The 17253-nt window shown below is 39.3% G+C and overlaps 1 protein-coding gene across 2 annotated transcripts in view; it reads right to left on the reverse strand.

Annotated features, from left to right (window-relative positions):
* Positions 1-17253, reverse strand: part of NAALADL2 (N-acetylated alpha-linked acidic dipeptidase like 2) — a 499849-nt gene that overhangs the window by 277813 nt on the left and 204783 nt on the right. For both annotated transcript variants that reach the window (XM_049803241.1, XM_049803240.1), the window contains one exon: positions 10746-11247. In XM_049803241.1, the coding sequence (XP_049659198.1) occupies positions 10746-11239 (494 nt within the window). In that variant the 5' untranslated portion in view covers positions 11240-11247. The remainder of the gene's footprint in view (positions 1-10745; positions 11248-17253) is intronic.

Consider the following 17253-nt stretch of genomic DNA (forward strand, 5'->3'; position numbering starts at 1 on the left):
ATAAAAGCATTCAGTAACTATTACTAACAAATGGCCGTGAAACAAACAACTTCCCAGAGCCACCACCTTTTGCTTACAAATAGCACTCAGCCAGCTATTTAAATAATTGAATGGTCTCAATCTGCACTGCATCAGCCTTGGCTCACGTAGCCTTCGACAGGAAACAGATTCCAGAACCGCTGGGAACGTGTTCCTGTGTCGGCCACAATCATAACTGTAAATATGTGAGCTCTCTGCTAAATCACAGTTGCCCTGTTGGAACAAAGAAAACAATTTCCATCAAAGGCATACTGACATTTTCATGACTCCTTATCCATTTCGGATTATCAATCCTTCTTCCCACTGTCCCCCCGCTTCACGTTTTGGAGAAGTCCTGGGCTTCTCCAGTCTACAGGCTCCAGTTCACCACTCGAGCAGAAGCAAAATGCATTATTGCCTAGAGCATAACACAAGTATTGGATAGTTGAGACAAGGCAGCATCCTTCAAAACTTTGGTCATTTGGTCAGTTCTCTATTATATAGGAAGATTACTGCACCAGTCTTCAGCCACACCCTAACTTCCAAAGGAAAGACATCCCAAATTACTTCCTTTCTCTAGATCCAGATCTCAGCAAAAATACTACAATTCATACAAACTCTGCTCTGAAGAGCTTTCTGAAATTTGCTGGAGAGAAGTCAATCTTTGACAGGATCCTAACCCCCACAGTAGCAGTGACCTTTTCGCTTAAGCCTCACACAACCCACTTAATTAGCCCGCTGGCTAATAAAGTTTGAACACCTATTAAAAAAAGATAAAATGAACAAAACCCTCAAACGTTACCTGCTCACTTCAGTTAATGTTATCTTCTCCATTCTGTTAAGTAACCAACTTTCACAAACGATAAACAAAGACGTTAAGATGGTTGAGGACCAGACACTGCTTTGGCAGGAAACGTCAACACACACACAAAATTCCCCAACTAGGAATAAACATCCTGACATTTCCAAGACACAAGATTTCCAAACAATTTTACTTCTGAGCCTTTTGAACACTTCGATTTGATAGTGACATTTCAGTTCGCTTTTCCACTTTTATATTTTACTAAAAGAAAAGAATAACAGATAGAGAAAATTCCATCTAGCTGGAATATTTCAACATTTTCACCCCTGAAAAAATACTCATAAAATAAGTTGAGTGTAAGTCAGTATTTTAACTTGGACGGGAACTAATTCATCCGTCAATCCATATGCATGTAAATTTGTGTCAATTACATGTGTCCAAGGGAAACATCAGCTTATACGAAGGATGAGACTTCTTGCATGTTTAAAGACTACCCGTTACTGAGACTGAGAAAAATCAGACATACGCACAGACCTCCTGCATTATTTAACTTCTTGTCCATAAACAGTACTCTAGAAATTCAAAACAAGCCAACCAACTTGTTTAATTTTTGAAGAGTCTAACGCTGTGCAAGTTCCAATATTCCTGGGAAAAGCCCCAGCTCCTCGATACCTTTCCTATTTGTTTCAGTGTGGCAGCTACTACACTTCAGAAACTCATCAGCTTTCAAAGAGGATTGAACTGAGAACAGAAGCCCCTTAATGCAAGACTACTGTAGAAGACTCCTATTAAAAATGATTATTATTCAGACAATATCAATTTCATTATCCCCGATCGATTCCTAGCAATGCTCCTTAGTAGCCTTCAGTTACGAACGCTGTATGAACAGTAACTTCATACTGCACAACAAATGGCAGTCCTGCTGCTCCCAGTAAATTTGGTAACAGTCTGACTTATTAGCAGGCTTCTAGTAAATAGCTGTCATAGGTGCTGACTGTAGGGAACTGGATGTCAAAGCACCACCAAAGAGGGCTGAGAAAACTCTTTCCCCTCGAGGCTTTGTTAATTTGATTTATGTGTACAGGCAGGAAACTAATTGCTAATTGTTGCAGAGCATACCATGGAATTACAGCACTCTAACACCGTATCTCAAGAGTACCAATAGACTTCAGTTTTACACTCTGCTGATGAGAGATGCATCCTAAACAGGAATTCGCGAGCGTTTGGTGCTTAAGAAATTTTACAAGAGAACTCTTTGCAATGCCCTGTGCCACCATCTCCTCAGAGAAAACAGCCACCCTCTGAGCACGCTGTATCGCTGAGAAGTTGAGAGCCAATACAGTTAACTCAGCAGGAGCAAACTCTTGCAGTCGTTCAGGTAATTAGTAGATAGTCGGCGTATCTAGTGCCACTAATTAAATTGTTAAGGGGTTTTGTTCTCAAAGGTTGGTTTTTCAGTATCTTCATAGCACGTGCCTAGGACCGCTAGCCAAAATTGCTGATTCTCCTTGTGTTGAGTTGCGAGGACTGGACAGCGAAGGACAACTTTGTCCAATTTCTGTATCCTCCGGTATTTCCGCATTGGAAGCAATCAGCCTAAAATGAAAACTGGTTGTCATGTCAGCAGGCCATGTGCTTTTTTCCCTCAGATTCTTTCTGTTAGAAGAAATATGGTTTGGTTACATCTATAAAACTGATAGATGGCAACGTAAATAAGTCTGTTGCCTCTAAATACTGCCTTTCAGGCAGCATTAATGTCAGAATCGCTCAGAAATGTCTAGTTAAGTATTTCTCTTTTTCAGGTAAAGTCAAGAACAGGGCCTACCACTCACCAAAAGTTTTTTTAAGAGGTATGGATTTTAAAAATCCATACTCGTTTCACTATCTGTTCCAGTCTGTCATGCTGCAACAGAAACAAACCCCTGAAAATTTAAGCTTTCCGAACAGCCCCACGCAAAGGGGAGAGCGAGATGTCCTGGGGTACCCAGCAAACAGGAAGATTCAAGGTATCATCAGTCCCTCCCTGATCCCTACGTTACCCCAAGCAGGCGGGACCAAGGTATGCCAGACCTTTAAAACGCAAATTACTCTCTCATCTATGCTGACACAGCTCATTTCACCATCTATTAAGAAAAGTAGTACTTGTCACCATTCAGAATTGCTGTTCTAATTGGGACTAAATTGCCCCACACTTTTCAGCAGTCATGGTAAAGAGGTAGATAGGTAATGGCCATGGAAACTGGTTCTCTCTCTAAATCCGAACCGCAGTTCTGCTACGACGAGTTTGAGGCAATTACTGCAAGGTAATCTTTAATTTTAAAGTAAGTAGGATTACACAACCCAAAAATAAGTGATCAGAGCAGAATTCATTCATACTCTGGACCCTGTCAAAAACTAGTGTTACTTTTTCTTAGAAAACGCGATGCCCTGTACCAACACGGAGATGTCACGCAGGAAAGCACTGCAATGGGAGAAGATCAGGTGCCAGGTTCTGTTCCACCTACCGCAGAACAGGACGGTGACCCTCAGTCCCTTACGTCCTGTGTAACCGCCCGGCAGTACTGAGCTGTCCCCCATCTCCCCCTCTCAAATTGCCACCCTGAGCCTAGGAATGTTGCACCGAAACAGACACCTGTACCACAAAACCTGGCAGATTTAAGGAGGGAGGGAGGGGGGGGAGATCATCTTCAAAAATTCCCAATTAGCTTATCTATACATTTTGCTTTTCCACAAAATACACCTCCTAGAACGATACGTTTATAAGAAAATATTCAAAAGCCTCATTCTCAGTTTTCACACTGATGACATATGATGTCCACCCAGGACATCACATAAACCACACAAAACCTTCTGCTTCTCTTCTTTTGAGAGGTCTCAGAGGTTTGAAAATCTCTCTTTTACTTTTTTACATCTCAAAGACAAACTAAAATACATTTTTTGTCTTTAAAGAGTTTCTTAAGCGGTAAGTTGGCCCAACTGTGATTTTTCTATTTTCCCTAGCACAGAACTGTATGTTGGTTTTGACAAAGGCGCAGTTAAGACAGAAGCCATTCTTGCGGGCTGTGACAGATAAGGAAATTTATCAAGGGACTCTACTTATTATGCTGATGTGGCATAATAGAGCTTATTGGATCTAATTCATTATCACAGCAGTGTATTGCTTTGAAAAAATATTTTAAAGCAATGCTGTGTCCTTTGTTTACAAAGGACACGGCCATAATACAAAAATCAGACTTTACTGTAAATGATTTCCCAAATCAAACATCTAAAAATCAATTTGGTTTTATGGTTACCATTAAAAAAAAAAAAAAAAAAAAAAATCAACGGAGAAAAAATTGTTCTCGGTGAACCACACAGGGGACTTGAAACATGAAACCTGTCCCCTTCAGTGTTAAGGAAACCATAAGCTAAGACATTTTTCAAAAAGGAAGAGGAATTTTATAAGCATATGCTGTAACTGACCCTAACAGTAACAAACTTACACCTCCTTGTCAAGCATTGTATCAATATAATGCTTCCTTCTTTCATCTACAGAAAAACAAATGAAAGAGCTATATTTGGGAACTTATTAAAAAAAAAAGGGGGGGGGGGGGGGAATTGAATGAAACCAAAGAAAACTATAAACCAGACAAGCCTTTCTATTAACACCTCTGAAGTACAGACATCACCTTCTTTTTTGCTTAAAAAAGAAAAAAAAAAAATCGTATTTGACATAAGTGGGTATCTGGAGCCTAAATTTATCAAGTCACCGTTCCACAGATACCGCTCAGGTCACACAGGGCATCTTTCTTCCACAAAAGACACCTCCTCATGTTCTCAGAGCCATTCTTCCCTGGGGAGCTACCAGGAGGATAAGTGGGAACTTTCACTGTTTTGCCATTGCTCTTATCTCCTTTCAAAAGGGGCTTTGTACTTATAAATACACATTCAAAATTATCATGTGAATAAAGAGAATCCCAAGTGATTACACAGAGTGTGGGAATGAAATAAATCTAGAGAGCTCGCTTAGCTCCCGGTTACACCCAGGAACATGCCAACATCCATTTCTGACGACGTAGTAGGAAGGGCTTCAGACTCAGTCTAAATACATTTAATACTTGCATATACTCTAATACTTTTATGGCAATACAATAGATATCTGAGACTGATATACAGGAAGGAAGAGGATGACTTCCCACTGAGATTTGCTTTTTGCAATGCATTTTTCAACTGCTGGCATGACAAAAAGAAACCAGAATTTTCTTGTGTACAGGGGACACAAAGACAACCGCTCCGATCACAAGCGAGCAGTGGTCTAGGCCAGCAGACTGCTACCATCAGCCATGTAGATGTCAGTATGTACCTATTAATTAACAGTAGCTGTTAACAGCAGTAGGGACAAAATGGGTCTTTCCTCAGCGAAGCAGTCACCAGAGCCCTCCTTTCTCTCCTCATACCCTTCCTTTAGAAGAAGAGGCTCTGCTCCTGCCATAATTTCTCCTTCCTGGGACAGCAAAGGCAATTTTGCCAAGCAGCAGCCTGTAAATTTAATTCAGTCCAAATCTCCAGAACTGAAATTTTCCAAGAAGTTCTAGGCTCTCTTTGCTTGTGAGGTCTGTGTTCCGCAGGCTTCACCCGATAAAAAGGTTTGAAGCTCCAAGGTTTTAGCAGTACTGATTATGACCGATCAGGGACAAGAAAAACTTGGGTATGGAAGTATCTCAGTTCACTTTCAGAAGAAACAAGTAAACTCCTTTTCTCACTGCGTAGGCACTTTTGTTTCTTTGTCCATGACCGCGTAGGAGAGCTGCTGCTGCCTACTCTCCCAAAGCCCTTTGAAGAATTAAGCTTAAGTTATGGATGGCATCAGGCACCAGTGACAAATCAATTCTTGCTAGAGATGGATTTGGGAGATTCTGCAGGCGATATTGCCAGCTGGAAGAAGGAACAGATATGCCTCCAAAGGACAGTTAGTTACAACTAGATGTATTACGAAGGGATTTAAACCTCCCTATTGCTCGAGGGGGAAAAAAAAATGATAGTGAAGAAAGCGTTTGAGTCAGAATATACAGGATGAAAAGCAGAGTTAAAATGTAGGAGCTGCTCTATAGACTGGTTGAAGAGCAAAGCAAAGATTCTTCCGACTGTGGCCCCCAACCCAGTCTTAATCATGGAAAAATGTATCCAAGAGGACTGTGAATCTGACAGTAACCAGGATGTACGACTGTTGAAAGGAATTACAGAGTAAAGCAGAATAAGGCTATAAGAATTTTAAAAATAATGTTTGAGAGAATTAACTAATCTGACAAAAAAGGTATAGCTAGAGTTATCACTGACATCAACACAATTGTCCATTTTTCTTTACCCTTATTATTCGACATGAATCTTTGTTTATTGGCTTGATTTACAAGAGTCAACGCCAAACTTACAACTTGCTAAAAAACATTATCATAGCCCCACAATTTCCAAACAAATTAGGATTGTTTCATTTTTATCTGGTTTTAGAGCAACAAAATTAAAATAATTTCATGTAAAATAAAAATATCACCTTTTGTATTTCCCCTGTTGAAATGCTCGGCACTGTTAGACATGCAACACAAAATATTTTCTTAAAGAAAAAAATGCCAAACGGGTTAGCAGTAGTTATTATAATCTTAGAGGTCTTTGACGAGACCATTTCTGCTACTTTCTATGCTATCATTCCCTTGTCCCTTTAGATTTCGTTAATAACATTCAAATCAAACCTTAACTGAAAACACTCACCAAAGTTCAGTTTGCACAACACTGAAATGTTTTACCCTTCTAAAATATAAAAGCTTAGCAACATATATGATGACCAAAATCTTGGCAGCTAGTGACAGTAACCTTGAAGTCAGTGACAACACTCCCTCTAACTCCAGACCAGGGCATCTCAGATTTTTTTTCCCTTGTCTTCTTCCTGAAGGTAGGGCAAGAAAAAAATCACCCAGGAGGCAGAGGGGACACTACACCGCACAAATGGCACACTCATCTTTAATTTGGGGAAGGAGAAGGAAAAAAAAAAAAATCAATCCACTCATTATAAACACAAATCTGCTGCAAATAATTCAATTACGTGGTAATGACCATTGGATAGTTAATCTGCATCTGGTAGATGCACAGCAACAGGATAAAGATACACTTTAGCAACGCCCTTTATACACACAGCAAGAAGGAAAAAACAGCTGAATTTTCAAAAGCACTTCAGTGGTATTAGAAATCTGAATCCCGTTTTAAGAAGGAGCTTTAAAAAGTCAGTTTTCATTGAAAATTGGGCTCGTTTACTTTTGAGAATCCAACAGCGTGCTTAGCAAAATCGTTGGGCGTTTCTGTATTTTTGAAAGTCTGCCTCTTATGACCTTAAGCATTTATTATAAACTTTAGATACTTCCACATCTAAACGCATTCATCACTTTTGAAAACAGGGCTTTTCCTATTCTAACAATTATATTTCGCGGCTGCAGACACATTCCTCAGGGAGCAAGACCGCGGACTCAAAGCACAGATGACTACTCTCCAGCTATGCCCTCTTGACACACCCTCTCTAAAACGGCTCCAAAAACTCAGTCTTGCCATGGAGTCTCAACCTAGCTGTCCCAGGAGATAGCCTACTTTTAGCCTACAAATTTTACCAGGTTTTTCCACCTGTGTTGCCCTAGCAAGTTCTGCTGGTTACAAATATAATTTTAAACAGCGCCCAAGGTATTCTGTATCTCGACTTCTATTTGATCTCTTTTGGATGTGGGATTGTTCCCCTTTTCATATTCACCCTGAAGGCTTGTGGGAGCTAAGTTACACCAAACATGAACTAAAACCTTTTCATATATCTTCCAAAAGGAAACCAAAAAGAAGTCATAATCATGGCACAAAGAGATATACTACTACTAGATTCCTATCAGCTCAGTGATGTTTGCAGAATTATGCCTGGTTTTACCAGTTCTGACTCTGCTCGTACTATGGAACAGGTTGCTTCTCAGAGCAAAGTTAGTTTTCACACTCCGAAAATGCTAGATTTTCTGATTGAATACTATTAACAATATTTATCCTAATTTTTGTCAGCATGTAAAATGTGTTGTACAGGGTAAGGAAAAGTCTTCATTTTTTTGTGGTGACTCCTTTCTCCCTCTTCAGGCACCTTGGACAACTAAAGTCCTCTTCAAACCTCTGAAATATCAGGAGTAAAATGATTTCTACTTTTTATCATCAACACTGTAAGCGCTTCCCTACGGGGGTGAGGGGAGATGATCAAAAAGGCTTACAGAGATAATCTTTACTTAGGCTGTATCATTAATTAGGCAACTTGACCAAGGCCAGTAATTACAATCGTGCTGAATTGCACTGAATTTCTGTAGCATTGACATTTCATGGGAAGCAAGGTGCAAAGTTGAAGGAACGCAAGCCAGCACAATTACTTTTCTTACCTAATCGTTTCTAGTATGTCTGCTGGGAAAAACACTTAAGACAGACCTGGCTGATGTAGACAGCCAGCATGGGATTGACAGAAGAGCGACACACAAGCTCTGACCAAGAGCCTCCAATGGAGAAGCTGGACAGGAACACCTGCATCCCCCGTTTCAGCAACCCGAGCAGACAAACTGCTGTTATCCTACATGATTCTCCACTCCTAACACAGACTGGTAGAGAGGCTTCATTCAGCTCGCACAGAATCCGGTCCAAATCCCAACAAAATCAACACAAGTTCCCTGGCGCGCTTCTGCAACCTTTTCAGAAGCCCAGAGGGTTCCAATCCTCAAAGCTTCATCTGACCACAGCAGATTTCATCGCAGTAGGAAGCTCCCACTCCAGACCTCCAAGCACACTAGGATGATGTCTGCTTGGGCAATATGATTGGCACTGCTCTGTCTTTTATACACTTTTTTTTTCTCCTAAGTCCTTTATCAGGACTGTTTAGCAAAATCCCTTACCGTTACTGAGTCTGATCCAAGTAGTAAGCTAAGAAAATTAAATTAATGTCATTCTCAGTAACATTTAGAAATTGCAAGCTAAGCAGCTGCCACTTATTCCTAGTAACTCAAAGTACATTATATTGAAAGAAGTCTTACAATAACACATATTGGTTTTGTCAGGTTTGGGCCTTTTCTTTCCCAAGCAACATATGTTGCGTGCTCTATATTTGTGGGGCTACATATACGCAGGTTTCATTGCAGTAACTCTGACTCTTGCCGAACAGATGTTGAGGGAAAGCAAATTAACACAACATGGGATAAAGACTGTCTCAGATCAAAATGTTGGGTGAAGAAAAATCTTTTGGATAATGTGGTATACTAAAAGCATTGGTTATATATTTATATAGAGAATCGATAGGTAGCTGAATTAATGCTTGACCACATTTGTTGAAAACATGCTATTACGTAGAAAAAAAATTACCAAATGCTAAGAATTATGTTAAAGGATAGCGACTATGTAATTTTTTTAAGTTCCAAAGTATTCATATAATTCATTTTACCTAAAGTCCAGATTCTCACTAATAACCTAATAGCTAGCTGAAATAGTTTGAAAAGTGAAGAAGAGTTTGAAAAGGAAGGGTTTTAAACACCCTTTGAAATAATAAAATGGCAAGCAATTCTCAGTCCCCAAACACAAAGTATTGGTGTATTATCCTAACAGACTTCTCTGCAATTTGCTGTGATTTGTGTAATATCCAACCAGTAGGGCTTAGCTTATTGCAATACTTTGTTCATGACTAAGCCTAATGACAGAATTCTGTTCAATTTACTCTCTGAGAAGACGTTTATTTTTTGCCATTCAGAATCAACATTTTTGATCACCTATACCCTTTCCCATTATGAAAATAGTGTGATTTGTATAAAGTAGAGACAGTTCATCACGTGAAAACTGACATGAAATCCTTCACATCTATTTTTTTTCCCTTGACTTTATTAACAGTGTTGGCTCAAAACGTGGTACTAACTGCTTCAGGATTTTAGGCTTGAGTTAGCAAATGTAATAAAAGACAAATTATGTTAGAAGACTTCCATGGTTACTTTCAACCTATTTCTGATCTACGCAAGAACAACTCTTTGGATGTCCATGACAACAGTCCTTTCTAACCTCAGGATGTTAAGTTCTGCTGCTTCTGAACTGGTACTGATCAAAAAATCTGCAATGCGCTTCCTTTATCATGAAAAAGGAACTTGCAGTTCCAGAAGCCAGAAATAAGCTCATCTCCCCCCTCGTACAGAAATAACTTTCAAAAGTTGGCAGGAAAACCTAGTTTCTTCCACATTCACTGCTACAGAAGAGTGATTATACTCCGATACGAACGTGTTATATAAACTCTCAAAGCAGTGAAAAGATTCCACATGGGAAAAAAAATTAAAATCAAACCCAGTCAGTAGATATCCTATAACATTTTATATTCATAAAACAGGTACTACAGAAAAAAAAAAAAAAATCATTTCAGAGGTCAATTTTTCCATCACAAACCCATGCAGACTAAAGGCTTGCTTCCTGTATAGATTTAAAAATAAAAGCCAGGATTCACTTATTTGCCAGAGACTACACCGGGATTTCTTAAAGCACCAAATATTACAAAACAGCATCTAAAATCTTGCTTTTCAACAATGTTATCTGACAATCAACTGGATCTAGGACAGTTGGTCTATCGTCTCTTTTTCTATTCACTTTGAATTATCTATATTTTTCAATTCAAATACATTAAAGCTAATATTAATATATTTAGCAATAGAACATCATTAAAGCAAAAACTATAAGGACTAACACAAATCCACATTGTTAAAAATTACTCTAGTTTCATATACGTTTATGAAAGCTTCCCAAGCATCACGAGAGAACTGAACACGAAGAAAAAGTCAAGGCTTGTAAATAAGATTCCACATAAAAGAAATCACAAAAAGTCTTAACATTGGCTCCTAGCATTTAGACAAAAAGTTGTCAAGGTACATACCTGTAAATCTGTTGAATATTTTCAGCTTTGATTTCCTTGAGAATTTCACGGTAGATATGAGGGTTATTTGGTTCTTGAGATGTTGGGGAAGAAGGGCATTTCTTGCGTGCATAATATCCTATCATAATTCCAAAAATAAATAAAATCAAAGCAGTGCAAAATACTTTCAGTATCTGGAAAAAACTGCAGCGGTTGCTCTTTGGTGCCTGTCTTGTATAGTGTGAGAGATAGTCAGGGTCTTCCTGAAGGCGCTGGAATCTTCCCTTTGGAGAAGATGAAGGCTGGATGGGCTCGAGATCAAGGTCAGGGCTCTGGGAGTTCCCCAGGTGATGCTGGATCGCACCATCCAGTCGGAAATGGTCAAAGCCAGGCTCCTCCAGCTCTTTTTCCATGTCCCATTCCAGTTCCAGCGCTGTGGCTTGAAGCTCATCGTTATCAAGGTACGGAGAGTGCCCCTGAGCTCTCTGGTCTGCATTCACTTTGTGATAGGCCATCTTTTTATCTATTAAAACAAAAGTTAAAAAACCCCTAAGTGTTTGTTTCCCTATGTATACATAAACAATTTAATTATTCTTCGTAAACCTAGGAGAACTAAACACATACAATAAAAAGCAAAAAAGGGGTTCTCAGTATTTCACTCTCCCCGTTTCCATCGTCCTGTCTTCTTTTGTAGAAGATCAGCAGTCCCATGAACACCGACAGAGGGGAAAGAAGCTATTTAAGGGAATATAATATACTGTAAGTATATGAATAAAGGGAATTTACAAGTGCCAATGGCAAAAACACAAAAGTTATCGTATTATTTCGTCAGTCCCCAAGATAATATTAAAGAAAATTGAGTGAAGGCACAGAGTTTCCAAAACAATTATTTATTACCTGGAAGTAATTTTAAAGCTTAAGAACTGCGTGTATCAATTTCATTTCACACACCATACGAAATAACGCTGTTAAAATAAAGTTGAAAAAGTAGAAATAATATAACTTGGCTGATCTGATTCTAAACGCAAGGAAATGACAAGTTAAAAAAGAAATTTCAGGGTGACACTGTACTTACACATCAATAAAAGGCTTCCATTTAGATGGAGCATTCTATTATTTATAGGTATTTTAAATGCATAGTTCCTGAATGACTGATGAATTTACTTAGAAATTGTCCCAGCTGTTTTGTTCCACTTATTTTTCCCATTTTAATGAATCAAAAGCACTGCCAGGTAAGTATTTATATCAAAATCATTCCTTTAATAGCAAGACATATCTGTGGCACTTCGAGATATTTCTATGGAAGTACGAGCCCTCTAAAGGGAACTCTGACCTCCAGTACAAACATTCAAAGTCAATTTTCAACAAATCATTTTTAACAGACTGCAACAATAGGGTGCCGTTTTCCTCCACACTTTGACAATAGCTGTTCCATCACATAAGCATCTGTAATTTAGGGCTTTTCAAACATCAGACTGACTCATCAATTAGAATAAAACGAAGATAAAGATATTAAACCTCTCACAATGATGGATATTGGACTGACACCTACAACACTACATTATTCCTCCATTTTTACCTTTTAAGGCATTTTCTTTCTCTAAAACTTACCTCCAGATAGCATTATTGAGGCCACATAATAGATGAACCTACTCTAACAGCAAAGTAGAATTTAGCTTTTTGAAGCTCTCTGAAGAGAGCAAACTGTTAGAAAGCATTAATATAATGAAACAGCCCATTGTCCACTAAAAGACTATCTCGCTCTATACCGTACCAATTTACAGATCCTATCTCCTTGTACAGCCATAGAAATATCCCTCGCCTGTAAGCGTCAGGCAGTCTACGAACAGTCAAGAGAGCCCATACTTGAGGTATACGTTTCAAGTGTAGCTATTGTACACACTTGGCAAACCAATTCGCCACCTGCAGTCCAAATTCTTCTATATGTACTGGAAGCATCAGACTTTAGCCCGAGCTAAACTAAAGCACCTTACATTAGCGTGAAAATCTGCATTATTGATTTAACTAATGGTAACAAATGTTAAGTCTCTAAATTCCAGTTGAGTCAACAAATGGCTTAGCCTGCAAAGGCGTTCTGGCTGAACTTTACAGACTTTCTGTTAGCCCAGCCCTCAGGTTTGTGAAGGTCCCTCTGAACTGCAGCGCTACAATCCAGCAGGTCAACCTTTTCCCCCGCCGTTGTGCATCACCTCAAGATATCTCAAGGGAGCACGCCGTCTCCTCATCCAGGTTGTTAAGGAAGATATTTAAATAATGTCAGCCCCAGAACCGATCCCTGGTGCGCTAAGCTTCTTAACAAGCACCAACTGGATATCAAGTGACTTATTAATATTCTCTGGAAATTTGAGCTAACTAATTTTCAAATTGTTTTCTGCCCTTTCACTCTATCTCCTCCTGTTGGTGGAGGAATTAATTTGCAAACCATCAATGACAGATGTCACTACTAGACAATATCAGCTACCCAACATCCTCATCTTTCTGACTCCATTTCATACTGCTTTTTATTAGAAATTAAAGGCAAGTGTTTTGTCCTTTAAAAGCAAAACAAATCACTACTGTATTCCATAAATACATAATTTTGACTCTAGAATTACTACAGTCATTTAACAAACTGCTTTAGCCAAATAAATAAACCCTTAACAGATTAGTACAGTATTAACCCATAGAACAGGAATTAAGGCAGTTTTTCAGATGCAGTTGCACGGCAATTATTAAGCTTGCTGAGTTTATAAATGTTGACCATTGCATATCTATGGTAGTTAAGTTTTCTCTGTATGTCATTTTAAAAACGTATGTTATTGTTCAATGGACTGTATTAATAAAGGTTATTTAAATCTACACATAAATGCATAATAAAAATTCCTATGAAATTTCTTCAAATGGTTGTTACCGCAGATGAGTAGTAACCACATTCCACAGCTTAGTATCTCAGCAATTCAATTTTGATACAAGGCACCAAAACCAGTTACCTCACTCCAGGAAAAAAACCCAAACAACTAAACAAACTAAAACAAAAATCAATATTCAATTCAGTTTTATATTTGCAACCACTCTTTGGAGTATGGGATCTTCTTAGCAATGCGTGTCCTTCACTTTAGTTAGAATGCAAAGAATGCAAGAGTAGCCCCAGTTAACATCTTCGCTTTTGCTACTAATATTGCTAAGTTCATTATTTGAGTGTAAGAACAAAACACAAGTAACCACGAAGTACCTGAGATTAGGGCCCACCTTGTATTTAACCATGCCAACAGCGATTTTAGGAAGGGGTCCTCAAGGCACAAGTCATTTGTACCAGGTAATCTATATTAGCAGTTCTGTTTAGTATTTGGCTGGTTAAAGAAGTAGGCGTGACTTAAAGATTATGTATCAAATGTAATTTTAGGTAGGAAATAAAGGGATAAACACTACTTGGAGAATAACAACAAAAAACAGACAACAGAAATATGGATAAACTACGAAGTCAAGAAAAAAAAACCCACGATGATACTCTGGTTCAGTCTTCTCTGTAACAGACCATGAAATGAACACATTTTTGAAAGCCACTTTTGAAAACTTCAGGAGATAGAAAATCTATCCCATCTGCCAGCAAGCTGTTTCAACATTTAATTGTTGTTAAATACATGTTTTATTATAAAGATAAAAGAGCAACTGCAAAATGCCAGAAGTCTAAATGTGCACTGAGTGAGCTTTAAAGCCATTCTATAGGGACAGCAAAGGGGATCATAAACTCCGCAATACTGGACAGAGGCAAGCTGACGACCAATAAAGTTGATGTGCATTTCTATACTTCCATTTATTTGTGGGGAGAATGTTTGTAGAGAGCCATCAGATCAATACCAAATATCCTTTCAATTGACTGTACACAAGTAATCAGGAGAGTCAGCTTTATCGGATCATTATTGCCTTAATGAGCCCATTTCAAAACTATGTAACTGTTCTTTGATCTTAAAAATAACACTTCTGATAGGTACATCTTGTTACGAAACAATCAGAAACTTTTTTTCTGATAGCTTTCCTGCTTGAATCCCTTATCAATGAAGCCTTTGAAAACTACATAATAAGGACTACATGAAAGGTATTGCATCTGCATCACTGCCACTCTCTAATACCTCCACAACAGAAAGGTCAGCTTATACACGCATTTTACGAAACCTACAAGGGAAGACCACTATGAATATATAACAGTAAATTCTTTGTGACTGGCGCTGTAGTTGTTAAATCCAGTTCATAAATAGCTGAGACAATCAGCAGGCTCATTCACAGAAGGAAGAGTGGCAAGTGTTAACATGCTGCCCATAGCAAACGCCTTCTTGGGCCACTTAGTGTTCATTACTGAAAAGGCAGGTTTTACCCAGAAATTGCACTAGAGGCATTGCGGCCTCTTTGTATAGCCATAAAACCAGAAACCCAGGGTTGTTGGCTACTCCCATTTTTAAAGGTTCTTTAATTTTTATTATCTTCTCGGTATCTTCTATACGGAGTACTTTAGCTTTAAGTCCTTGTAATCTTTTTGTGTCTAGGCAAACCCCCAAAGCAGATACTGTCACCTGTTTGAAAGGCAAATAGCTGTACTTGTCATGGAAATCAACACCCACCACACATACAAGTCTTTACAGTGTATATGACAACAATTTAGTACTTTGTTAGATGAGATGATGCCAAGTTTCAAGCCTAGACAAACTTCTTCAGGGTTATAAATACCTTGCAAAAGTTCTTTGCAGAAGAGATTATGACGCCTTTGTCAACAGCGGCATTACATTACACTGTAATTCAAAGAATAATGTGATATTTCCATCATCACTTCCTTAATTTTCTGCAGTAATGATTTTTCCCTTCCCTCACGTTTGGGATATGGGCTTGGCAACCAGTTCAGTTACAGTAGGACAATTAAGTTCCTTGTCACTCAGCACAACCATCATATAAAAACAAATGACAGAACTTTCCAGTTGTTCACGTTTCTCTAGCTGACTCAAAACAAACTGGAAGAACGTGCAGTGTTGTAGCAGACGACAGAACAGAGAGATTAGACTTGAGAAAGAAGGTGTGTAGAACACAGGTGAGTCCAACTTGTCTCTTCACATAACACTACTAAGTGCTTTTAGGCATATGTGAGTGATACAGATGTCGTGGTTTAACCAGGACAACAGAATATTTAACTTCTTCAAAATCTCTCACCAATTTAATTATATCACAGACAGCCGTGCGGACCATGATACCATAAATATTAACACAAAGGATGACTACACGACAAGAACGGGGTCTATAATGCACCTCGATTGATAAGACTTGCATACAGTGAAGTCCAGTTGGAAGCAAGAGTTAACTTGCCTGTCAAAGCAGTGATCAAATCATCGGTTGCTTCAGCTAGAATATCCTGGGCCATCCAGGTGTGCATAGGTACACACATATGTATTTGCTTGCCACCTTTTCAGAACCTTTGAAGGCCTGGGGCTCAGAACAAGAAGAATTGCTAGGAAGCTCCTTCTCACCGAGCAGACAACTATCCCATAAAAACGAGGCAGACCCAGCCGGTCTCTAATACGCTGGGCATGTATTACTAACATAGATCTTTTCCATCCTTAGACATGTTTACTTTGCAAACACCGATTTGCCTGAAACAAAACTCAGAACTATTTACTGAACTTATAGAAGCTAACAGCATCTGTGATATATGCATAGCCTACCTAGGAGGTTTATTAAAACTGCAGCGTAATCAGATCACTATAAATGACTCTGTTACAGAGTCCGCGCACTTCTTGTGGTACGTGCTGTGCTGCTGACTTTGCTTTGCTTCTGTTTTCAGAACAGCTTTTCCCTCCAGTTTGGGTGGGTAACAGCTCAGTTTTCTAGCTGCTCGCTCTTTACCGCACTCACTTGCAAACATCAGAACAAGAGTCTCAAACAAGGTGGGAGAAGCCCCCCACACCCCGGTTCCTTAGTCCATGAATTACTCACCTTTCCTTTGGGCTCAACACTCAGATCCCACTGTTCTCCTTGGGAAGGGCGGTGGATAGCATTGTAAAGCAAAAAAGTGGATGGAGAAACAGGACTCCCAGCGCTAGGAGGTGCGCGTTGTGTATTTCTTAAACTAGGTGTAAGGGGAAGAAATGATGTCCTACCTTTGTTCATCTGCACTAGGTCACAGCCCCACCACATAGCCTCTCCTGCCCCAACCACCTCCCCGCCATTTACCTTCCCACACCTCTCCCTGAGCTCCTGTCCAGCCCCATCCCCAGCACACTGGGCTCTGCTCCTCCAAAGCAACGCCATCCCTCCCCACCGCCCTCCCAAAGCCCCTCGCTCCTCCTTTCCCCGCTAATGGAGCTGCCACCCGGCTGCAGCATCTCTTCCTTGGCTTCCCCAGGGAAGCCTACCTGACACCAAGGGTCCCTCAGAAAAAAAAAAAAAAAAAAAAAAAAAAAAAAAAAACACTGGAGTTCTTATCCCTGCTTTGGATTTCAGGGACTTGGAGACACGATACAATTACGGCAAAGAAAATGCATTCAGA

Source organism: Accipiter gentilis, chromosome 6 (genome assembly GCF_929443795.1).
Source record: "Accipiter gentilis chromosome 6, bAccGen1.1, whole genome shotgun sequence".
Taxonomy (NCBI): Eukaryota; Metazoa; Chordata; class Aves; order Accipitriformes; family Accipitridae; genus Astur; species Astur gentilis.